Here is a 26903-nt window from a genome sequence, read left to right on the forward strand (position 1 = left end):
TATATAAATATTTTTTAAACTATGGAATTGGAGATCCATTATTGGTTTGAATTTTGTAACAAACTGAGACCATAATAACCTTTTCCTGTTCTTTGCTCCAGGATCTAAATCTAATAAGGTTAAGCCTAAATTATAATTCTAGGCATGTTATAATCAAGAACTTAACACTGCTATTTCTTAGCAGAAGAAAGGTCAATGTAAAGGGTGAGGCTACTGTATTTGATGAAGTAACACTAACTTTTCATTTCAAGTTCTACGTGATTGAGATTTAAACGACAGAAAAAAGTCACAAGTAAAAGGGCAAAATTCCATTCAACGAAAACTGTAACACCCTGAAAGCTGTATCATTAACAACAACAACAAAAAAAACTTAGCCTGCAGTTCACTTATTTCAAGCAGCGTTACAAAATTACTGACCAACAAAAGGAACTGGGATTATAGGGTATCCTCTGGCCTCTAGTTCAACTTCCATTTCCTTACTTTAAATCTCCACCTCCAAGTGCCTGCTTGGTTATTTGCCAAGTCAAAATCAAAAGATTCAACAATGCTTATCACCATCTTCCAGAAAAGGGGACCTATCTCTGTAGTTGATTATCTCTACTGTTCTAGTTATGCAGACTCAAATCCAAAACTTATGAATTTGAAAGCTACATCCAATATCTGTCAAGCCTACAATAAATTCAGGTAAGAAAAATGATTAAAAACCAGAAAATAACTATAGGCTCTCCATTTAGAATCAACTATTTTAAGAACCCAAGGAAAAATACTTACATTTCAATATAAGAAGTTTGCAAGGAATAAAGACAGATGAGGAAGCCTACAGAATAGGACCTAAAAAAGATGACACACGGACACAGGGAGGGGAGCACCACACACTGGGGTCTGTTGGTGGGGGTGGGGGGGGCAAGGGAGGGACAGCGGTGGGATGGGGAGGTTGGGGAGGGATAACGTGGGGAGAAATGCCAGATGTAGGTGACGGGGGGATGGAGGCAACAAACCACATTGCCATGTGTGTACCTACGCAACAATCCTGCCTGATCTGCACACGTACCCCAGAACCTAAAGTACAATTAAAACAAAACAAAAAGATGACATTTATGAGAAAATTAAAAATTTAAACACTTACTGGATATTTGATGTCAAGGGAGAATATTTAAAGATAACCTCTTTATAGATAAAATAAAATGATGCCTGAGACTTGTTTCAAAACAATAGAGTGGAAAGGGTGTATAGGGTACAGTTCAAGCAAGTTTGGTCAGAAATTCAGAATGGCTGAAACTGAGCAATGAGTAACTGGAGGTTTTCTCAAAAAGTAAAAATAATTTACGAAATTCTTATAAGAAAAATAATTGTGTATACCGTGCCACCCTCAGCAGTGAAGCCATATACAATTGGGATCTTAAAAAGGAAGGGTGGGTTGGTGGTACTCACGCCGTCATTCTAAACACACGGGAACTTTATGACCACTTAGTCAACAGAGTACCAAAATGAATTTGTTTGGTCAGTGACTTTCTATTACACCAAATTGGCATTTAATTGTTTCTCAGCTAGTGCCAATAGGACAGAGTGTATTTTGGAAAAACTTTCAAGTAAATAGTAAAACCAATTTGTAATAAATGCTGCCTATGACAAAAATTAGCTATAGGACTAAACAAACTTTGGTTTTAAAATGAGCAAGGCTGACAGCAAAAGGGTCAAACATGTAGGATTTTTATGGGGCAAAAATTACTATCAAGTGTTTCAAATTACATTATTTCAAGTGGGTGATCTGAAAAGCTTTTGTATTTGCAAAAGTAATCTTATTCCAATTATCCATATCCACAGTTCTGAAGATGCAGACAGACCACCTGGACACGGGTAGTGACCAGGATGAATTTTTTTGTGCAACTAAAAGTGGTGTGTAGGGGAGGGAGAACCACACTTCCTGGTTAATTTCTTTCTAAATAAAAATATGATAAATTTGCTTGCTGATCATGAAATCTGTATTGGACAAACATCAGCTTGACTTAACTATCTTCAGGAGAAAGACTGTGGTCACCAAAAATCACATGTGCTTCAGTCACCTGGATAATTCAAATACTCAACTTATCAACAGAGTAAGCTATATATTTCTTTTCTCTAGAAACTCAGCATTTCTTCCATTACAGACTACCTTCTAGAAAATTCTAGAGATCACTGAATTTTCTGCCATGTGTATTTTGGTATGGATATCTTTTTAAAACTAGCCATTCTTTGTTACTAAACAATTTCGATAAGGCTAAAATTTCATATTAATGCACTTAAAAAGTGAAGAGATACTTGAAAATTTTTATATCCAATAGAACCTATTTTTTCTTCGGGTCAATGTAACATGACAAGATTAATCTATAGCAATTAATCAAACTATAGAGTAAGACTGAACTTTGAAAATACTTAATAGAACTTTGTAAATTCCCAATATACTTGAAAAGTTCGATTTTGTATATTTGACTGCCAAAGCTTTAACTTTAGTGTTAAGAGCTAAAAATTCATCTTGAGGAATCTTCAACTTTCTGAAAATTTTGGTTTGTATATTTAAGAGTTAAGGCTTATATCAACATTTGGGTTACATTAATAGATAAAATTAATAGAATAGGAACTTAGAATATGTAAAAAATTCCAAAACTGATTTCTAAAATTCCTAAATTTCTAATGAATGGCAAACACAGAATTTCATCTATGACCAACTGAGGCAACAGAAGACTTAATACTGTGTACCTACTTCCTAAAGTTTACTCTAAATAGAATTCCCAAGTATGTATACTACAAGGATCCTTTAGGAACTGGTTTCCTTCAATAAGGATCATCTCCCTTAACATCTGATGTTCAATTATCTTAGAGCAGTGAGACACAATTACTTCAATTCCAGATTTAAATCGCTATCATGACATTTGTTAGTAAATTACCGAATCTTTCTAAGCCGGTTATCCTCATCTACAAAGTGAGGATAAAGTGTATAACTAAAGTTTTTGTGAGAATTAAATGACCATGCATTGTTGTCAGGTACACAGCATTCAAAACTCGCTTTTTACTCACATTTCTATTCTTAGTATTCTGTCTGGGCAGGATTTTATTCTTATATTTTCCCTAACTAGTATTTTACTCTTTTTGATACATTATTTTCAGAAGCGACCTCAAATCCTTTGTTGATATAAACAAACTCCAAGAACAAACCCAATTTAGTTTTGTTCCAGAGTTCACAGTATAAGGAAAGGAGAGACATGCAAGTAAGGGGAAGAAAATAAAGAGAGAGAAAACATTTCCGTGAAGAAAGCATTTGAAATAATTCCACATAGGAAATAGATCCTGAAAAGTTATTTTCATAGTGGTTTAATAGGTGTCACAAAAAGGTATTTTGTGGCAATGTCATTCTTCCTCAAAAATTGGATACCTTCATTTATTTGCCAATTTCATAAAACAGCATTCTGGAGGTCAATCTTTTCAAAGTGATTTAAAAATAAGTAAACCATTTTTAAAAAGAATTAAACTTGAAACAGACCTCATCCACTGTAAATTTTAGGCATTACTATTCCTGAGTGTCAACTATACAAATCAAATGATTAAACACTTCCCTCCCAATTTAGTCAAGATATCTGCAGTAAGTCATGTGTAAATGACAACTGTTCCCAAAAGACTTATGAATAGAAAGCTTTCAGAATAGAAAATGAATAAACATCTCAACAAGTAAAATTACTCTTTTCAGCATTAAAAAATAATTTGTGAAAAATGTAGTGAGTCTAATTATGAAGTATCATACTCATCTCAACTCTATTTCTAAAGTAACATGACATCATTTTAACTAAGAGAAATGCTGGTTTTCCAAATAGCAGGTTACCTTTACCCGAGGTTTAAAAAATAAATATCAGCATCATGACAGCACTAGAAAGAAATTGAAGCATACAAGGAATAAACTATAGTTTCTTTTTATATCAAAATGTACTCTTGAAAATGTGTTTGGCACAGTGCTAAATCATATATAGTTAATACTGAATATTGCAGGATACAATAAAACCCTGGAGTTAATTGTTTACACCCTCTTATGGGAATGAAAATAATCGATACCAATTATTCAGAAGTCAGCCTATACAAACTGTATAAACAATATTTTATGTTTTGCTTTGAAAACCAGTGATATAATAAATTTTACATAAAAGACTGCAAAATAATATAAATGGATTTAAACAGATTTTTACAATAAGAAATTCAAATGGAAACAGACAAGTAACAAAGAGAAGTAAAAAAATTTATTGCAGTATTCGCTCCACCAGATTACCTGGGGATCCCTTTTCTTGTATTGTTTTCAGGGTGACCTAATACATCAAAATCTACATTTACAAAAACTCCTTCTGCAGATAGGTCACAGATACTGCATGCTTTTTTTTTTTTTTTTTTTTCCCCAACAGAATAAATTATATATCCAGGAGATTCTGCCATTTTACAGCCTGGAAAAAACAATGCTTCCCTGGAAACTGGGCTAAGCTAAAGAAAGCCATCCGCTGCTAGGTTAAACTCCAAGAACACTTTATTAAGAACATTAACAGACTAATTTCCAACATTCACTTGTTTATTTTTTTTAAACAGAAAGTTTTTTTTTTCCAAGATATAAACAATTTTTGTTAAACTATAATACAGTGGGAGTAAAAATGAACTGAGAATCTGTTTCTGCTGCACAACAGCGAAGGGAGCTCCCACAAAAATGTTTGCCCAACATTTCCTTCTTTTGTTCCTGCATCCCAGGTTCCACTTACTCTTCATAAAACTGATTTTTTTTTTTTTTGCCAGAATGTTGATATTTCAAGTTTTTCTGCCTTTTAAAAAAAATTCCTGTAAATTTGGCTGCATGTACAAATTCATTAGCTGGAAGTCCCATCCTTGGCGGCATACAGGGATCGTAAAGTCTGAACAACTTTATTAGTCAGCTTATTAGCACTCGTTAGAGCAATTTTTTTGTAAATAATGTCTGACTCTTTAATAGTGTCTACCCAAGGCACCAGTTTGCGGCCATCACGGCGCTTAGCCTCAGTCCAGGAGCCACTGTAGGAGCCTGCCATCCACTGAACACTGAAGCCATTGCTGGTTTTCTGTACTACTCTTGCAATTTGTGGTCGATCTTTGTACTTTGGACAGCAAATAGCGATGACATCCATGACGTCAACACTTTCATTCATCTGTGCTGCCAACTCCGTAGAGTCTGAATTTCGTTTTGACCTTCTCAATGACTAAAACATTGGGAGGGGGGAAAAAAGACCAAGTGTTACACAAAAGAATTTTAGTGAAATTATTGTTTTTATTGCTTTTAATCCCTTGACGCCGGGAGTTGGGATTTCCCGGCACACTTCCATTGCCGGCAATGAGACGCACCGTGACCGCCAGCGCCAAGGGGTTAACATATACTTGTAAAACCATATAACTCTTAATTTGTACCCGTGTCTTTACTCTTATTGATATATAAAATTATATATACATATGAACCATAAAGCTACATAAAACTTAGCAACAATAAAAATAACACACATTAATACAATTCAAAGAAAAATTAATAACCCTTTATGCTGGATAAATCTCATTTCTGTTTTTTTATTGTCTTTTATGTTATACTTTCTACAAAAGGATGTATAAATGGGTAAGTAGAGAATATCTATCTACAAAATGTTCTCTCTTTTAAGTATTACATTACTTGGTGTACATTTAATAGACTGACATATATAAGCACATAAAAATCATTTTACGTAATACGCTGCGAAATACGTTGACTCCTCCTCCGCCTCACCCCTGAAGTGCCTCCTCCTCTATCCTCCCCATCACTTTCATCATCTTCTGTCTCTGCTGCTGTATTATTTTTAGGGCTGCCTCCTCCAAGCAGTGAGGTAATTGCTTTGTTCCGAGCATTTGTGCTAGCTGACACCTCCCCTTCTTCCTCTTCTTCATCAGGATCCAGATGTTCCATGAGAAGTTTGAACTACAAAAAACAGATATTATTTCAGAATTTTAAGTAAATATTTCAAGCAAGATTGTCAAATTCCTAAATGTTTTCTATGGCAGTAGTTTGGTGTGGGTGAAACAGATGTTAGCCATCATCTAAGTCAGGGGTTGGTAAACATTTTCTGGAAACAGCCAGATGGTAAATATTTTTCATTTTGAAGTCCCTATAGTCTGTCACAACTACCCAACTCTGCCACTGTAGTATAAAGGCAGCTACAGACAAATAAATGAATGGGCATGAATGTTTTCAGTACAAACATTGTCTTATTTACAAAAACAGGCAAAGGGTTAGATAACAAAAACAGCCAGAGTTTGCAGACCCTTGGTCCAAGTCATCAAGCAACCAGGTAATAATTACTGATAGACATTTTCTACTTATGTGCCCTCTTTACTCTCTGCTAAAGATAAGAGGATTCAAGAGGAAGCAAAGAATGTTGAAAAATTTTAAATGTTAACTAAAATATTTTTTAATTTTAGAGTGTAAGGTTTGCAAAGTCAATGAATAATATGAAAGCCACTGTGGAGATTATATTCTTAGTTCAAAAACCTTATTTTTATATGTTCAGCTACTTGCTTTAGTTTTTTTTTTTTTTTAAAGAAAAATAGAAACAGAGTTTTGCCAATTTGGCCAAACTGGTCTCAAACCTCTGGCATCAAGTGATCTGCCCACCTCAGTCTCCCAAAGTGCTGGGATTACAGGCCTGAGCCACCACACCTAGACTAAGTACATTAAAAATATAAAACTTTATTTTTATTTTTTAGGATAGTCCTCCAGTTTCAAAAATATTTTTAAAAACTTTTTTATTGTGGTAAAATATAAATAACAAAATTTGCCAGCTTTATCTTTTTATTTTCTTTTTAAATTGAGACAGGGTCTCACTCTTGTCACCTGAAGTGCAGTGGCACAATCAAGGCTCACTGTAGCCTCCACCTCCCAGGCTTAGGTGATCCTCCGACCTCAGCCCCCCTAGTAGCTGGGACTACAGGTGTGCACCACTGTGTCTGGCTAATTTTTGTATGTTTTGTAGAGGTCTTGCCCTCGTGCTCAGGCTGGCCTGGACCTCCTGGACTCAGGCAATCCTCCTACCTTGGCCTCCCAAAGTGCTAAGATTACAGGTGTAAGCCACGATGCCCAGCCTACCAGTTTAACCATTTTAAATGTATAATTCATTGGCATGTTGTACAACTATCACCACTTTCCATTTCCAGGGCTGTTTCTTTCATTTTTTTAAATCACTGCAAACTGCAACTCTGTGCTCATTAAACAATAATTCCCCATTGATTGGTAACCTCTATTCTATCCTCTGTCCCTACTTTAAAAGAACATTTTATATACATACACTGACATACTTGTTGAGAATATATACAAATATATATTGGCATTACTCATATAAGAATAAATGAAAAATTAATAATATTGGTTGTCAGAAAAGGAACAGAACGGCCTAACAGGGTAAGAGGATGACTGCTTGCAGTTTTACCTCTTATGAAATATAAGCCATGTATTTTTCCGAATTAAAAACATAGCCCTCTGTATCCCCAGATTCCACATCTGTGGATTCAACCCATGGTGGATCAAAAAATATTTGGAAAATGCCAGTATAAAAAAAAAAATTACAATAAAAAATAATACAACTTTAAAAACAATGCAGTAGAACAAGTATGTACATAGCATTTACATTGTATTAGGTGTTATAACTAAACTAGATACGATTTAAAGTATATGGGAGGATGTACGTAGGTTACATGGAAATACTATGCCTTAATTTTTTTGGGACAGGGTTTCACTCCCGTCACCCAGCATAGGCTGTAGTGGTGCTATCACAGGTCACTGTAACCTCTGCCTCCCAGGCTCAAGTGCTTCTCCTACCTCAGCCTCCTGAGTAGCTGGGACTACAGGTGCATGCCACTGCCTCCTGCTAATTTTTGTATTGTCTGTAGATATGGGGATTTGCCACGTTGCCCAGGCTGGTCTCAAACTCCTGAGCTGAAGTGATCCACCTGCCATGGCCTCCCAAAGTGTTGGGATGACAGGCATGAGCCACCACACCTGGCCTACTATGCCACTTTTTATTAGACTCTTGAATATCAGAGGATTTGGGTATCCCTGAGGGGACCTGGAACCAATTTCCCATGGATACCTGGGGACAACTAGAGAACACACACACAGGTTTTCCTATAACCTTTCGTTTTCACTAAAATAAAATTATTCATGGGTTACTGATTCCTAAGAAAAAATAATTAGGATGCCATAGGTTCAATGGGAAAGACAAAGTAACTCATTAAAACCATATAGAGAAAAATTATCTCAATATTTCATGAAGCTTACATTCAACGTAAAAGAGATAGGTATCTCCCTACCGGCCCCCCAAATTTACTTTTCAAAAAAGTCCTTATGAGAAGTAAAAGCTTTTGGTTTTACTACTCACATCTAGATACTGTTTTACTATACTCCTCTTCACCTCTTCAGTGATTTTGGAATTAGCCATGTCACTCCGCAGGAAGTCCAGTGTTTGTTTTGGATGAAAATGAACTCCTGTTTTTCGGTTTATCGCTTTATCATATACTTTTGCAGATTCAGATGGAGAGTACTTCTGAATTTTACTGTTTTGGGAAAACAAAACCAAAAACTTTAAAACTATGGAAGCAACATATTTGAGGAAATCCAATTATAGGTAGGAAGCATCATATTATCAAAATTAATTTCTCATGTCTATTTTTAATACTACTGTGATCCTAGGATAGTTTCAATACAATTACTTAATACCACCTAACTGGTTTACTTCTTTCTACTAGTTGCCCCCACCTCCATTCCACCTATCCATTCTCTATATAGTGGCCAGAATGATTGTTTATAAACCTGTTTCAGGTTATTAACAACTCTACTTAAAAATCTTTCCAACTCCTTAGCATTACCTCAAAACCTTACAAGGTTTTAAATTATTTTGTATGTTGCCAACACTTAACATTAAGATATTGCTTATAAGGCCAGGAGCAGTGGCCCTTGCCTATAATCTAAGAGTTTTGGGAGGCCAGGGTGGGAGGTTCACTTGAAGACAGGAGTTTAAGACTACCCTGGGCAACACAGCTAGACATCATTTCTACAAGTAAAAAATTTAAAGAATTAGCTGGGTGTGGTGGCATATATATGTACTCCTAGCTACTCAGGTGGCTGAAGTGGGAGGATTACTTGAGCCCAGGAGTTTACGACTGCATCACTGCACTTTAGCCTGGGCATCTGAGTGGGACACTGTCTTAATTAAATACAGAGATACTGCTCTTAAAAATCTGAATTTCTAGTCTCTCCTGAAAAAGCGGGAGCTCTGGCCACATCATGCCCACCCTCTCCTTTGGCAACAAGCTTATGGAAACTTGAGACAGATGCACTTAAATGACCTCTTTACATGAAACACACTCTTTCCAGTTCGCCATTGACCAGATGGCCCATAACATTTCACTTTGTGATTCCTAATTTTAGATTTCAATGAATGTAAAAAATGACCAAAATTCCATGGGTATGAGGAGAAAAGAGATTAATGATTAATGGCGGGTAAAACTACAGGGTGTTTATAATAGCTGTACCTTTTCTCTCTCTTATTTTATAGAGTACTTGAAAGATTATTTGAGTTCTGTTAGAGCTTAGTTTAGTTGGTTTACATCTGTTACTATAGAGCTCTTTAAAAACTTAAACTTGTAATCTGTTTTAAGGTTAGCCTGATTCTTTTTAAGGAAATCAACAAAATAAGTCCTTTAAATTTGTAACACATTATCATTAAGTAAAGGAATATGGTTTTTTCCCTTTAATGAAAGAATAAATTATGGCATGTTACACAACAGAATACTATACAGCAAGAGAACAAACGAACAAACTCCTTTTTAAAAAAGGAACATTTCTAACATTAAAGTAAGCATGCAAACAAAATTTTCATATTTATTATTATTATTTTTAGACAGAGTCTTGCTCTGTTGCCCAGGGTGGAGTACACAGTGGCATAATCTCAGCTCACTGCAATCTCCACTTACCAGGTTTCAAGCAATTCTCCTGCCTCAGCCTCCCGAGTGGCTGGGATCACAGGTGTGCACCACCACGCCCGGCTAATTTTCATATTTTTAGTAGAGATGGGGTTTCACCATGTTGGCCAGGCTGGTCTTGAACTCCCGACCTCAAGTGATCTGTCCACCTCCACCTCCCAAAGCGCTGGGATTATAGGCATGAGCCACTGTGCCCCGCCCACATTTATCATTTGGAGAGAGTAAAGTTTTTTCTCTCACTGCTTATGTAACCTTACCTATCAGAAAATCCACAAAGATTCTTCAAATGTTGTTTTAACATTAGAAGCAATAAAATACCCTGGGACACATTTGCAAATTCAATTAAAGGAGCTGAATTTTCTGGCAAACATTTCATCACTGAATTTATATCGTCTTCTGAATCTGAATCTGAATCTGAATCTACACGTTTCCGTGACTTCCGAGGCCTGGAAACTTCTTCTTCACTCTCGCTTGACTCATTTTCCTTACTAGGTGATGATTTTCTCTCTTTCCTTTTGTCCTTTACCATAGACTGAAAGAAAAAATTGTTTGATAAACAAAAAAGCCAAAATGCCACTAATAAATATAAGTATACTCCATTAAATAGCTTGAAAAAGCTTCCTTAAACTAATATTTTATAAATCTCTTGACTTTATATCAACAAATGGAGATGTAATCCTTAGAGGATAATTAGCTTCTAAAACTAAATAAAGTTATATATAATATCTACCCCCTCCCCCACAACCACTCCTTCCAAAAAAAATCCTTCTGCAATATCACTCAAAGGGAAACAATTTTCTTCTAAGCATAGTAATAAAAGACAGTTATAAAAGTATCAATTTGGTGCATAGGTAAGCCATTATAGAGGAAAAGTAGTAATTATAATTCAACTGAGGAGAATAAAGTAATCTTGAACATCCCCAGCTTCTATCAAACTCTCCTTTTCAAGAACATTTCAGTAAGATAGTAAACAACTTTCTCTGAAGACTTAAATCCTGTTTCTTTGTACTTTATGAAAATGCTAGCTCTTAGAAACAAAGTCAACTGAATTTAAGCAGGTTGTGAGGTGTGTGTGTGTGTGTGTGTGTGTGTGGGGCACATTATAATAACATTTATTCAAAACTGGAAGAAACATTTACAAAGACAGCCATACCAGTAAGTAGGTAAAATAAGAGAAGCTGAGGGCTGAAGCTCCTGGGAAATAATTAACTTCTCAAACCTAAATGTGTATATTAACATTTTTGGATTTTGTTAAAGATGCGGATTCTATTTCAGCAGATCTGGGTGGGGTCTGAAGTTCTGCAGCTTTAACAGCTCTTAGGTGAAACCACTGCTGCTAGTGTGTGATCTATACTTCAAATTGTAAGGGTTTAGGCACCTCTGTAATTCTAGCCCTTTGGAAGCATCTAAAATAATCTGTCTGGTTTACTAGCCTGACAAGGCTGAGTTTTGGGCAATACAATTGTATAAAATGACATCTATTTGAATCATTAGGTACATAAGAATATTCTATTCAATTTGTAAAGAATTTACTGAGTGATTACTAGGTGCCTAGTGCTAGAGCAGGTACTTCTATAGTTAAATAAATTCCATTTCTCCTAAAGTCATGACAGAAGGTTCAACAAAAAATTTAGTAAAGATTTTGGGTACAATATGCCAACTCTATTACGGTGCTGTAGTTAAGGAATAAAAAGTCAATGCTGCCATAAATTTTCTAAGTGTAAATAAGCTATATGTTTTCATGTGTAATGCTGTGATTACAGCATCCAAGATTTATAGAATAATGTTTTAAAATGGGGTTTAAATGAATATACGAATGGATGCAAAACACTTAAGGTCAGTCCTTGAAAAGTGAGAGAAATAAATGGGATAGCTTATCAACAGAGCAACCCATATATGTATTTTAGATCTTTCTAAACAGAAGTGGCAATGTACTTCCTCTCCCAATTGAAGTTAATTTAAGTACTGCCCAGATTTCATTAAGTTCACTTAGATTTTATATACTTGTGAAAATAATAATAAGAAACAAAACAGTGAAAACAGCATGTCTGCACTTTGATAGATGCATTAAGAATGTGTGTAACTTACCTCCTTGAATGACTGCAGTAGGTTACTACCAGAAACTGAGAGTGTAATGTCTATATGATGCATTATAAACAACGGCTCTTCCTGTGTCTGGTATGGAAAACAGGCTAGATTGTCTGCTATATACAAGAGCATAGTCACTTCTGTTTTCTGTAAATTTTAAGAAAAAGCACACACGTTTAGCAGATAATCTAGAAACACATCCAAAAAAGCTTTTTTAGAAAAAATACAGGGCACTTTCACCTCAGTTTATGTTGGACAGAGACAGGCAGACACACACACACACAAGAAGAGAGTGGGGAGACACAAAGAGAGAGAGGAAGAAGGAGAGAAAAAGGAGGGACAGAGGGGGAAAAAGGGAGAGGAAGAGCGGTATAAGAAAAGTGAGAAGGGGAAACAAATGGATTTTATAAAATAAGCTTATGCCCATTTTAAATTTTATAATGACTTACACTATGCTATCTCAAGAGAGGAGGTGAAATTTTTTATTACATCCATGTGAAATTCCTTGAAGTTTTCTTAGAGTACATGAAATCTTTATGATAAAACCATACCATATCAGAAAGTATACATGAAAGTTCTAATTGTATCACTGTGCTACTAAGAGTTTAACCCATTTGGAGATCAGTTACACACAGTTACTATTCTGTCCTCAAAAGAACTAGTAATTACAGTACTAATACATAGGTTAAAAGAATAAACCAAAATCCATGTACTCATAAACATTTGTCAGTATCCTGAGTATATGTAACTCAGAATGTCAGAGTTGTTTTGACAGTGCTACCAGTTTCACACTATAAAAACTCTGAAGTAGGTGACATTTAAGAGAAAAATTATGGTTATTATTAGTTGTTTGCTTTAAAAAGAAGTAACAGACTTCAAGCATTTCATGATCATATAGAATATAAAGAGAAAGGCATGTTAATATTCAGATTTATTTTAAATATTTATAGCTCAAGGAAAAAAAAAGCTCACAACTAAAAAACCCTCCCTTCTACCATGTACTGTCCCCTGCTGTGACAATGACATAAAACCCAACAGCAGCAGCAGCAGAAGCAAGATCCCAAAACACAGATGTAATAACCTTGCTATTCATAACAGTATCACTCTCACTCTATTTTTACAATATGTATCAACATCAATATGTTACAGATGAAAAAATGTGGACATAAACCCCTATCTCATCTATTAGTTTTAACACTATAATTTATATATATATTTTCAAAACTCTGAAATTCTTCAACATCCAAAAAGCCCTGTATTGCTCTTTCCTTTCTAAATCAAAGTTCTTCAAAGAATAGTTTAGACTGCTCCTCCCATGTCTTTCCCAATATATATATATATTTTTAAAGGAGACAAGGTGTCTCCATGTTGCCCAGGCTGGAGTGCAGTGGCATGATATCACCCACTGCCACCTTTAACTCAAGCAATCCCTTTGCTTCGGTTTCTCGAGTAGCTAGGTAGCTAGGAGTATAGATATGTATGCCACCAGGTCGAAGGTTTTATTTTTTAATTGTTGTAGAGACAGGGTCTCACTATGTTGCCCAGGCTGGTATGGAACTCCTGGGCTCAAGTGATTATCCAGCCTTGAGTGCTGGGATTAAAAGCATGAGTAATCTTACCTAACCCTCGCTCTTCAATTACAATCTGCTTTTGTCCCTCACTGCTAGACTGCTTTTGCCCATGACGTTCACTATTCTACTCTATTTTTTTCTTCTTAACTCTCCTTGACTTCTCAGTAGCATTTGACACTATTATCCACACTTTCCTTCCTGAAATCTTCTTCTTTCTTAGTTTTCTCTTCCTAGCTCTTTGCTTACTCCTCTTTTATGCACTCCTCAAACCAACCCCTTTGCAATCTGACTTTGGCAACAATCCTATTATTCGTTCAGCTGCTCAAAACAAAAATATTTCAATTGTCCACTGACTACTCTTTTCACACAGTCTCATTTAATTCTTTCCTCAAATTTCTCCTTTACTGTCCATTATTACTTTTTTTTAAACTGAGAGGGAGTTCGCTCTGTAGCCCAGGCTGGAGTGCAGTGGTGCGATCTCAGCTCACTGCCAATCTGTTGCCCAGGTTGAAGTGATTCTCATGCCTCAGCCTCCTGAGGTGCATGGCACCACGCCTGGCTATTTTTTTTGTATTTTTAGTAGAGATGGGGTTTTGCCATGTTGGCCAGGCTGTTCTCGAACTCCTGGCCTCAGGTGATCTACCTGTCTCAGCCTTCCAAAGTGCTGAGATTACAGGTGTGAGCCACCATGCCCAGCCTCTACTATCCATTCTGTTTCTCCCCTACTGTTATCATAATAGATTAATTCCTTATTACTTCCAGTGTGAAAACAATGCTAAAAAAATTCATCATCCTAAACTGCTCTTTGGCAGTTGTCCTCATTATTTTATTCAAACACTTACAATGTTTTATTGCCATCTACAGGATCCTCTATATACTACTCCTCATTATGACCTTTCTGCCCCAAATAATCTATTCATTATTTCCCACACATGTTTATCTTTGTATGTTAAATTTTTGGCCCTGACTGAAACATTTTCCTTTCCTGCTTTATTATTTATTTATTTATTGAGATGGACTCTAGCTCTGTTGTCCAGGCTGGAGTGCGGTGGCATGATCTTGGCTCACCGCAACCTCTGCCTCCTGTGTTCAAGCAATTCTCCTACCTCAGCTTCCCGAGTAGCTGTGATTACAGATGCCCGCCACCACGCCCAGCTAATTTTTTTGTACTTTTAGTAGAGACGAGGTTTCACCTCTTGGCCAGGCTGGTCTCAAACTCCTGACCTCGTGATCTGCCCGCTTCAGCCTCCCAAAGTGCTGGGATTACAAGCATGAGCCACTGAGGCTGGCCCCTTCCCTGCTTTATATAGCCAATCCCTCTCATTCTATTCCTCTAGGCCTTCAGGGATTTTTTTCCTTGTCTAACATTCTTTGTTGCAGGTAGTCAGAAGAAAGCATTGCACTGTGAGAGCTGGGTTTCCAGTTTAGCATTTCAAATGCTGAGACGGCAGAACATCTAGTCAATGACATAGAGCAGATGTGAAACCACATAGGAATGAAGCTCTTTTGGAGAGAGGCAAGGACTGGAGCAAAATCATCAATACAAACCATCAGGACACTCAGGGTATACTAGCCACAAACACTATTAATTTTGTGTCCGATCCCCACAATTGGAGGTGAAATCCTTTCAGGGCAAAAACACTATGTCATATCATTTGGCACTTTTAGTATAGTGTCCTATACACAATGCAAACTTAATACTGATAATGATATGATGATAATATTGATGATAAATTTCATGTAGTACCTGAAGAAGTCTAGTAAGATATCTACACTATTGTAATTTTGCTTTATGGCAAAAATCTGCTATCAGGCTAACAAGTAATTAAAATATTTCTTTTGTTATTATTATTATTTTGACACAGAGTCTCACTCTGTCACCCAGGCTGGAGTGTAGTGGCGTGATCTCAGCTCACTGCAACCTCTGCCTCCTGGGTTCAAACAATTCTCCTGCCTCAACCTCCTGAGTAGCTGGGATTACAGGTGCGTGCCACCACACCTGGCTAATTTTTTGTATTTTTAGTAGAGACGAGGTTTCACCATGTTGGTCAGGGTGGTCTCAAACTCCTGACGTTGTAATCTGGTCACCTTGGCTTCCCAAAGTGCTGGGATTATAGGCATGAGCCACTGCGCCCGCCCTCTTTTGTTGTTTTAAAAACTGTTATACACATAGACTCATGTGAGCTCTGTGTGGGCAGAAACCACAATTGTCTTTACTATTTTATGCTCGTTAAACTTCTTAGCACAATGGCTGGTACATAGATGCTGAATAAATATTGTATAAAATAAATAAATTAAAAGGTAAACTTAAAAAAGCAGAATATTCAGTTTCCTTGGCCTAGGGTCCTGGCCAATGCAACTAGTGCAACAGCCAGAAGCGTCAAAATGGTAATTATGGTAATCCCCCCTTATTGCTGTTTTGCTTTCTATAGTTTCAGTTACCCTTGGTCGACCAAAGTCCAAAAATAGATGAGTAAAATACAACAAGGTATTTTGAGAGACAGAGAAAAGCAAGATCTTGTTCATGTAACTTTTATTACAGTATACTGTTATAATTGGTCTATTGTTGTTGTTAATCTCTTACTGTGGCTAACAGAGAAAAAAGATGCCATTAATATAACTATATTGCAGTATACTGTTATAATTGCTCTATTTTATTATTATCTCTTACTATAATTAATATATAAAACTTTACATAGGTTTGTATGTATAGGAAAAAAACAGTACAGTCATGTGCTATATAACCATGTTTCAATCAATGACAAACCATATATATGACAATGGTCCCATAAAGATTATCCTATCATATTTTTACTGTACCTTTTCTATGTTTAGATATGTTAAGATACACAAATACTTACCATTGTGTTACAGTTATCTATATTATTCAGTATAGTAACCTGCTGTACAGGTTTGTAGCCTAGGAACAATATAGCCTAGGTAGGCTACAACATCTAGGTTTGTGTAAGTAAGATGTTCACACAGCAATGAAATTGCCTAATTACACTTTTCTCCAAATGTATCCCTGTCATTAAGTGATACATGACTGTATATATAAGATTTAGTAGTATCCATGGTTTCATGCATCCATTGGGGGTCATGAAATGCATCTTTAAGGATAAGGAGGGCTACTATACACAAAAGTGGGTTCTTCATTAAGAGAAGTCAAGTTGAACAACTTGGGATCTCAACAGCCAAAAACCTAGAACAGTTATTCTCTAACAGTATTTGAGTCTTACTTATTTAGGTAATGGATTCCCAAAGTTATTAGTTTAGTGATGTAGCTTATTGAAAGATAAGCTACAGGAACTGTTATCAAAGTTTATAGGATAGTCAGTATGGAGGCACAATTATACATTATTCCTCATTACACTTATTCTCACATAAAATTTCCCCTTTAATTTTGACTGTGCACCTTGAAAATAAGATTAAGAAAACATTTAATGAAGTTACTATCATATACTAATAAAATGGTAGTATTTAAAAAATGGTGACTAGCCATAAAATTTCTAGAACATTTATTTTCTTAAAATAATAAGTGTTTGTGCTTACTGCTGTGTCATCAAAGAGGTTGAGTAAAGAAATAAGAAAGGCTCGTCTGTGTTGGCGGTTTCCACGGATCATGGAGTAAAGGTGTGAACATAAAGCGCTAGAGGACTCGTCTTGTCTGAAACCCCTTACAGGATCTTTTAGGCATGTGTTGATTGCCTGTTGTACCTGGTAAGACATCTTCATACCAGCCACTGCTTTCATCTGAAATCAATAAAAGTCTCATTTTTGTCAGGGAAATTAAAAGACACAAATTAAAGATATACTTAGAGCATTATGTTCTGAGGCTAGCTTCATTATTTGGTTTTCTTAATTAAAATAATACGAATCACAGAATGACGTGCTAGAGGGAACACTAGAGATTTTCTCATACAATCCCTCAAAGAAGAAGAAGGAAAAAAATGAGGCCTAGAAGAGTCATTGCAGCCAAGTTCATATAGTAGGATGTAAAATCTGGTTTCCTGACTTCTAGTCTAGTGTGATTGCTAAACTGTCACCTCTAGATCAATCTTACTTTTAAACCAGAATAAACACCTTGGGAGACTAACTTAGTTGCATGTTTAGAAGGTAAGTACTAAGTAAGACATTTTATACCAATTATGAATGTGGGCAGGACATTTACCAAAGAAACACTTTACTCAAGAAAAATGCTTAAATTTAGGTTCTAAAATGTTAAAATACGTACATGAATGAATCCGGCATATTTTTTGTCTATTTCCACAAGTTGCTGATCAGCCTTGTTCCGCATAGCAGGTTCTGGGTCTGTGCCCATAGCAATTAAATATGGCACACACTGGAAATAAAAATAAAAAATTTATGAGATATCACAGTAGTAAAAACTCTCTCTGTATTTAAACATGTCAAAACTTTTTATATATCTGAGATATATGATTTTAACCTTATAGGCTTTCCTATAAAGGCTGTGTTTTAGTTTCTTTTTCAAATGATAAATCTTTCTTGAGATTTGGCTTAAATCCAGAAAGCACTGGAGCACCAGCAAAAATACTGATGTGGTAAAATTTAAACAATTTCATTTTAAATTTGAGGTGCTTTAAAATATTCTCACACTAAGGATATTTAAGATGATGACATAGACTACAAATATACAATGTAATAGTTTTTAAAGCTTGACTGAATTTGCCTTGTGAAGATAATATGGGACAAATAGTAATTTGTTTTCCATACTCAAAGCTAGGAAAATATAATTGCTTTTTAAAGTTGATTTCAGATGTGGCTTATAGGATCAGACAGTTGATAACAGACATATTCACTATACTTCTAAAGTCAAAACAGCACTACTATGTTAAGTGAGTCTGAATCAAAAAGCAATGAGAAGGCCAGAAAAACAACAAACATAACGTAACTTTAAAATATGGACACGGCTCTAAATGAAAGAGATAATCATGTTAAATCTTGAATCAGGAAAGAAAAAAGGCTATAGGGTGGGTGTGGTAGCTTATGCCTGTAATTCCAGCACTTTGGGACACTGAGGCAAGGCAGATCACTTGAGCTCAGGAGTTTGGGACCAGCCTGGCCAACATGGTGAAATGCCACCTCTAAAAAAAATTACAAAAATTAGCCAGGTGTGGTGGCACACACCTGTAGTCTCAGCTACTTGGGAGTCTGAGGTGGGAAGATTGCTTGAGGCCAGGAGGCAGAGGCTGCAGTGAGCTGAGACTGTGTTACTGCACACCAGCCTGGGCAACAGAGCGAGATCCTGTCTCAAAAAAAGAAAAAAGGGCTAAAGAGAATGCTTTAGGTTAACCAGTAGAATCTGAAAATGAACTGTATATTAGATAATATTGTATCAATGTTAAACTTCCTAAATTTAATAATTATATTATGGTTTTGTAAGAGAATGTCCTTGTTCTTAGAAAATATATGCTGAAGTGTTCAGTGGTAAAGAATCATAATTATCTGAAACTTCCTGTCAAATGATTCAGAAAAAAGTAGATGTATAAAGAAAGAGAGATAAAGCAATTGTGGCAAAGTGTCAACAAATGGTGAATATAGGTGAAGGGTATAAAGGACTTCATTGTATCACTTTTGCAATTTCTTTGTGTGAATTTTTTTTTTTGAGATGGAGTCTCCATCTGTCAGCCAGGCTGGAGTGCAATGGTCTGGTCTCAGCTCACTGCAACCTCTGCCTCCTGGGTTCAAGTGATTTTCCTGCGTGCAGTTGGACTACAGGCATGTACAACCACACCTCGTTAATTTTTGTACTTTTAGTAGAGACGGTGTGTCACCATGTTGGTTAGGGTGGTTTCGATCTCCTGACCCAAGTGATCCACCCACCTGAGCCTCCCAAAGTGTAGGGATTACATGTGTGAGCCACTGCACCTGGCTCTTTTGTGTGAAATTTAAAAAAAAGTTTAAAAAGCATACATAATAAAAAGCACCCAACAAAGAGCCCTCAGTAATTCCCAAAGGTGACAGTTTCAATGTACTACTGTTACACTGTAATGTAAGATTCTTTATGATAATAGCCCTGAGTCATGAAGAACAGGATAAACATTTGTTAACATGCTTTGTTTCAGGACATAGGGAAGACCACAGCATAATTAAATATAGCATATTTTAGAAAAAGTTTCATTAAAAATAGCCAATATAAAAATTTTGAAGGGTACAGACTCTGTTTATTTAATATATACACTTTTGTAGCCTATGGCACTATTTTGACCATCAGATGAATATATACTACTGTATCAGTATTGGCTGCCAATCTTCAGTAATACTAATTTCTTCATTACATCGTTTTGCCCTCATATCAATGCTATGAGGTGTCCGTAGCTGATGTTATCCCCAACTTAAAGATGAAAAAATTGAGATTATTTAATTTACTTTTCTGTGGACTAAGACTCCACCCTTTTAAACAGATTATACTTTTAAACCCAGTTAATTGTCACATTATAGATTGTTGGATCTCAGGGACAAAAGTAAATATGAATTAAAACAAATATATCATCCCTACTTAGAAAAATCACTTGAGTATATGTTCTGCCAACAGAAATTACAAGTTTGTTTATAACAGAGACTATATTATGAATATATGGTTATTTTACAGTAATGATAACTCAAGAGATTGTCTGAAACTTTTAGATTCTTAAGAGTTTAGTACAAAAAAGAGTAAGAAGAACAAAGAACTACTTATTCTCTATAATCACAATGTATCAAACAACAACTAATCTGGCTCTCTTGGACAATGCTGCTGCCATAAAACATGCTTACCTGAACTGGATGAATAAGACCTTGATTTAGAGTCAATGCGATGACATTTAGGGCAAAGTGGCGCACACTTGACTGAGTGTGAAAAAATGCCTCAAGCACCTGTTTGAGGTAAAGCTGCATGATGGAACTACTCATCCCTGAGGAAACATCACCCATTTCTTTTAAGTCTTCCTGTTTTGCAACTTTCTTCCCTACAAAAGAAAGCAAAGGATAAACCCATATTAAGAGCACATATAGGAACTTTACCAAATTTTTCAAAACTAGGCCATAACCAAAATCACAAAACACTATAGCTAGGGTTCTGGTTCAATGCGGGCGGGGGGAGGTGGTGTGTGTGTGTGTGTGTGTGTGTGTGTGTGTGTGTGCGCGTGTGTGTGTGTCAGAGGCCCCTTTGAGAACCCAATAATGTCTCTCTTCCCTCAAAATGTTGTTTACACATACATAAAATTTTTAGAGAATTTAAGAGTATGCTAAAGCCTAGCTGTAGACCTCAGCACAAGGACTGCTATTTAACTGAATTTCTTCATCCAACAGATAAGGAACTTTAGATTAATGAAGATAAAGCCATATAGTATAACTGTAGCTGTGAAATTTAAAAATATATTTTCACTTACAGTCTCTATCTGCCTGCTGCATACGTGTATCTTCTTCTTGTAGGTAGGTCTGGAGATTTTTTAACACTTGAATTTTTAAATTGACTGAAGAATTCTTATCGGATAAAATATTATTATATAGATTCTTCACTTCTTGCTCGAACATTAGACTTGGATGCTGAATAAAGGCAAATCCTATGGGAGAGGGGAAAAATATCATATATTCATATTAAAATTAAATAAATATTTAATAAATATGTTAATAAATTATATAAACAGCTCCTTATTTCAAAAAAAAAAAAAATAATAAAACTGGAAGAATATGCTGGTGGCCTTACCTAGAGAAGTATTAGAGCAGGTACTTCTTTCCCCATGAATTAAAAACAAGAAATTGCATTTCAAAGGAGAATTTCACACAAGAGGAAACCTTGAGGAGGGAGCAGGGCCTAGTGGCTAGGGGAGTGGATTAGGAGTCAGGAGTCTTGGGTTCTATTCCTGGCTCCACCACTGACTTGGAGTGTGACCTTGGGTGAGTCACATAATCTCTCTGTGCCTCAATTCTCCATCTGTAAAATGGGGATAATAATATTTACCACCCACCTACCTCAAAGGGAGGTTTTCAGGATTTAAGAAGTAATGTCTGCAAACACTTTTCAGATCCCCAGCAGAAGGTACTACATCGACATTATTTTTTTTTTAAATTAAAATATATTCATTTGATGAAACAATAATAAACCAGAGTTAAAAATATCTTCCATTTCTTTCTCATATGGCATTATAGTGAGGCCACAATGCTAAATCCTATAACCACGGATTAATAAGTAGCAATATAATATTGTTATCCATGCTTATTTGTATATAATAGTTGAGAAAAAATGAAGATCTCTGATGATAGCAAGTATTATTGATAACAAACAACAAACTAAACTCAAAGCATAGAGTGATCAGATAACTAGCCCAAGGTCACTCAGGATAACTATGGCCCAGGCAAGATGTCTTTTATTAACTGGTCTAGAGGCAGTAATTTCTGGATAGTGCTTAAGTTAAAACTTCATCTTTTTGTACTCTGAAATAGTTGTAACTATTAGTTTTGCCACTCCGTATAAATTATGTCCAGGCTGAATATTTAAAGATACATACATATTGGCTTGAAGGTAATATTGTACTGATTTAACTCCTTAGTAAGTGATGTCTGACTTTTACTCTATGTGCTATAAGCAATTTTCAAAAAGGGATGGAGGAAGAATAAAATAAGATTTCAATTTATTTCCAGATATCATAAACATGATTTAGTAAGATTTAGGTAACTCAAAATCTTTTCATACTCATTTTTGTTCAAAAGACTAATATAAATAACTACTCATACATATTCAAGTATAAACCTTAAATGTAATACCAAAATACAATTTCCAAATAAGTTATTAATCTCATTGGTAGCTTAATCTGTACAGTCGTCGCTTGGTATCCATGGGGGATTGGTTCCAGAACCTCCCAGGGATACCAAATTCCATGAATTCTCAAGTACCCGATATAAAATGGGGCAGTATTTGCATATAACCTATTCACATCCTCCTGTATACTTTAAATCATCTCTAGATTATTTATATCTAATACAATGTAAATGCTACATAAATTGCTGTTGTTTAGAGAATAATGACAAGAAAAAAGTTTGTATATATTTAGTATAGGTGCAATTTTTTCCTCAGTATTTTTGATTGTTGGTAGATAAATCCACAGATATGAAACCTATGGATATGGAAGGCCAACTGTATTTGTACAAAACAAACAACAACAATAAAAGCCAAAAACCTGGACAGACTGTTCTTATATTTTTTTTTGAAGTGTGTTGAATTCAGGTACTTTAATGTCATTCTCCTCCTATTTCCTCATATTCAAATTCCTTCCTAGAAATAAGTCACATAGACCTGCCTAACAATTGCAAAACATGTTTTTATTATATCAGTGCTTCCTGAAAAAATAATATGAAACAGGTATATATCCAAAATTGCTCCTTCTGGGTTGCTTACTATTTGCTTTTATATAAATAAGTCAGTGCAGACTAATCATTGTTTTAATTAGATGTGGCAGCTTCCTGCAGTGATAAAGTTTTGCAATGAAAAAGAACAATTAAAAAAATACAAAGAGCACAGAATTCTTCGACATTATTTTTCTTTATCAAAGGGCTTTAATGAACGTTCTTAAGATACCCTATGGAGGAGGAGTAAAAGTAGTAGTGTTATCTCCATTTTACTAATGAAGAAACCGATGAACAGACAAGTGGCTTGCTCAAGGTTACCCAGGAAGTCAATGGCCATGACAAGAATGGAACCCAGTTGTTTTAATCCCTAGACATACATTCTATACACCAAACCCTACTGCTAATAAAAACATATTTAAATAAATCAATTTAGATTCACAATATTTTAAAATGTGCTCTACCCCTCTCAAATAGCTACAAATTATAAAGAAATTTAGACTTAACTTACCTAGACCAATGATAGCTTTTGTTTGTACTTCTTCATCTGAATGTTTTGTAAAATACATTAATAGTTCAAGTACTTTGTCTTTTATGTTAACCTAAGGGAAGGAAAACACATTAAAGTATTCATGAAAAATAATTCAGATTAATTTTCAACTATAAAGGAAAAAAAATACCAAAAGACAATGAGAATTTCTGTATGTGAACTTTATTAAAAAAATAAGTAACCTATTCCATTTATTTTAGAACAGTGGCATTCAAATTATCAGTCTGACAAAAAAGCTTGTTTCAGAATGTAAATCAGTGCATTGTTCTCTTCATTCAAAAAAATTTTTTTAAAGTCAGCTGTTGATGTCAACAGTGTGCCTATCATTACAAAGCTGATATAACTTGTCAGGGAAATTTCATTGTCTGGTTACATGCCAGTAACAGTTCATGGATTTGCAGCCAGTCTGAGGACCATGCTTTCAGTAGCACTGTTTTCAGGATTCTCATTAAGCCAGACTACTCTAATGTTGCCTTAATTCTGGGTCATTACTATCATTCTCAGATCACGGTGCTATACAGTTCTGTTTTATACCATTAGTATCTTTACCTTGCTGTTGCCTTTAAAATCTTCCAGATCAAAATCAAAATGCCGACATAGTGCTCCAACCGTGAAAAGGGATCTAAGAAGTGCTGGTTTGTTTGTTAGAAGTGAAGTGTTATTTGGGTCCTCTTGGTGCTGACTTTTTAATTTTGAAATGGCACCTAATAAAGATAAGTAATATTTATTTATAATAAACCCTTTATCTTTCATTTACTATGTTCAAATAATTACTACTCATGAATTACAATTTTTTTTTTTTTGAGATGAAATCTCACTCTGTTGCCCAGGTTGTTGTTCAGCGATGCAATCTTGGCTCATTGCAACCCTGCCTGAGCCACCCAAGTAGCTGGGATTACAGTTGTGCACCACCATGCCTGGCAAATTTTTCTATTTTTAGTAGAGAGATGGAGTTTCACCATGTTGGCCAGGCTGGTCTCAAACTTCCAACCACAGGTGATCCACCTACCTTGCCCTCCCAAAGTGCTGGGATTACACGCGTGAGCCACTGTGCCCAGCCAATTAATTTTTACTAATGGTTCTAAATATTAAATATGTCTAGAATTACAAGGACACTCTTTAGAGTCTAAAATAATTAATGTACGCTAATTTAAATTTTACTTCTCACCTAGTACGCAAAAAATTTGCCAACCTTTACTTATCAGGAGATAAATTTCTGAAGTAATCACAGTGGGTTCTCTTAAGGGAATACAAAAGACACTAAAAAATATTATTTCTGAGAGAGGACCATGGTGGATAATCACATCTCATAATTTCCTTGATTCTAACCTTTTATCAAATGTTTTTAAAATGAGCTGGACACACTGCAGGAACTAGTGGAATAATTTTTAAAGTACTAGTATTGAACTTACCATAGTATCTATTGAAACAAGCCCACACAAATTTAAAATTTTGTGTCACTTTATTTACAACAGCCCCAAGACAGCTCACACAATGTTGCACTACCTAAAAGATAGAAAATGTTTGTTTAGATAAAAATTAAAGATAAAAATATACTATTTAAAAAAGTTTTTTATAACTATTTGCTTTAAAAATGATATTAATAAAATACATTAGAACTTTATACTAATGTATAAAAAAATGGTAAACTGAGTGCTTACAGTCATGCCATATTTGATGATGAGCTTCATTAGATCTTCTTCAATAGTGGCAAGGAAAGTTTCACTTGGATGCTCCATCAGTGGTACAACTAGCTCTAGAATTTTTGCAACATTGCAGATAACCATGAAATCATTTTGAGTCTATAAGAATAAAATTAATGCTTTATGAACATCCAAAATCACTGCAGATAACCATGAAATCATTTTCTGTCTATAAGATTAAAATCAATGCTTTATGAATATCCAAAACCTGAAAAGAAACTATATACAGCTTTATGTATTTGGGGGCAGAAATAGGTCATTCTGCATGTACAGGTTGAGTTAAAAAAAAATGAGTATATTAGAAAGAACTTTTTTTCCCCCAAGGTATGGAAGGAGAAGTACCAGCATGTCAGAAATATGGACTGACAACTAACTTACCAAAATGTGACTTTCGGGTCACTTAATCACAATGTTAAAGTTATATTTTTTCCCTTTGTATAATGCTGTCAATATGTAAATACCTTTGTTTAGAAGTTATATTTTTGTCTTTGTATAATGCTATCAATATGTAAATACCTTTGTTTAGAATTCAAATTATCAGTCTGACAAAAAAGCTTGAAAAAAAATTTTTTTGTGTAATGCTGTCAATATGTAAATACCTTTGTTTAGAAGGTATTTACATATTGACAGCATTATACAAAGACTGGCACAGTTTTTAAGATTAGTATTTTCCAAGTTGTGTATGTTAACCCAGCAGTTCTCAACCAGGAGTAAGCTTCTTCCTGTGTACCCTGACACAGGGGTATTTGGCAGTGTCTGGAGACATTTTTGGTTGTCACAATGGGAGCCACTACTGGCATCTAATGGCTAGAGACCAGAGATGCTGCTAAACATCCTGCATGCACAGAACAGTCCTTGACAACAAAGAATAATCTTGTCCTGTCAATAGTGCTGAGGTTGAGAAACGCTGTGTTAAAATTTTCTCATAGATAAAAATGTAGAATCTCAGAACTAGAAAAAAGGCTTCTCTATTTTTAAGAAACAGAGTCTTGCTCAGTTGCACAGGTTGGAGTGCAGTGGCATAATCATAGCTCAGTGCAATCCTGAACTCGAGCGATTTTCCTTATAGTCTCTCGAGTAGCTAGGACTACAGACGGGGTCTCATTATGTTGCCCAGGCTGGTTTTGAATTCCTGGCCTCAAGTGATCCTCCTGCCTTGGACACCCAAAGCACTGGGATTATAGGTGTGAGTCACCATGCTCAGACCAGGACTTATTTATTTTAAATTTAAATGTGTATTTCTCTAATTATGAAAACTAAGCCTGTATAAAAAATAGGTAGAGATTTTAAAAACAAAACAAGAAGGACAAAAGGATTTATAATAAAAGTCTTGTTCCTACCCATCCTCCAAACACATAGCTCATTTCCCCAAAGGCAACCAAAGGTTGTGTGTTGTGTGTGTGTGTGTAGTAAGGTTTTCAATGCATGTTTTTTTTCCTTGAGACGGAGTTTTGTTCTTGTTGCCCAGGCTGGAGTGTAATGCTGAGATCTCAGCTCACTGCAACATCTGCCTCTGGTGTTCAAGTGATTCTCCTGTCTCAGCCTCCCGAGTAGCTGGGATTACAGGCACATGTCACCGTGCCTGGATTTTTTTTTTTTTTTTTGGTATTTTTA

The 26903-nt window shown here is 35.5% G+C and overlaps 1 protein-coding gene across 2 annotated transcripts in view; it reads right to left on the minus strand.

The window, feature by feature from the left end:
* Positions 1–4240: 4240 nt before the first annotated feature.
* NIPBL (NIPBL cohesin loading factor) overlaps positions 4241–26903 on the minus strand; it is a 191681-nt gene continuing 169018 nt past the window's right edge. Inside the window, exons 35-47 of one of the 2 annotated variants that reach the window (XM_017548241.2) lie at positions 25248–25388; positions 24999–25092; positions 24136–24290; positions 23548–23638; positions 21083–21256; positions 20469–20659; positions 17926–18033; positions 17244–17444; positions 12121–12267; positions 10290–10564; positions 8430–8604; positions 5789–5977; positions 4241–5237 (exon numbers count right to left, since the gene is read on the minus strand). In XM_017548241.2, the coding sequence (XP_017403730.1) occupies positions 4872–5237; positions 5789–5977; positions 8430–8604; positions 10290–10564; positions 12121–12267; positions 17244–17444; positions 17926–18033; positions 20469–20659; positions 21083–21256; positions 23548–23638; positions 24136–24290; positions 24999–25092; positions 25248–25388 (2307 nt within the window). In that variant the 3' untranslated portion in view covers positions 4241–4871. Of the gene's footprint in view, positions 5238–5747; positions 5978–8429; positions 8605–10289; positions 10565–12120; positions 12268–17243; positions 17445–17925; positions 18034–20468; positions 20660–21082; positions 21257–23547; positions 23639–24135; positions 24291–24998; positions 25093–25247; positions 25389–26903 lie in introns of both variants that reach the window. The other variant, XM_017548242.2, reaches the window with a different exon arrangement.

Source organism: Cebus imitator, unplaced genomic scaffold (assembly GCF_001604975.1).
Source record: "Cebus imitator isolate Cc_AM_T3 unplaced genomic scaffold, Cebus_imitator-1.0 Scaffold205, whole genome shotgun sequence".
Classification (NCBI taxonomy): Eukaryota; Metazoa; Chordata; class Mammalia; order Primates; family Cebidae; genus Cebus; species Cebus imitator.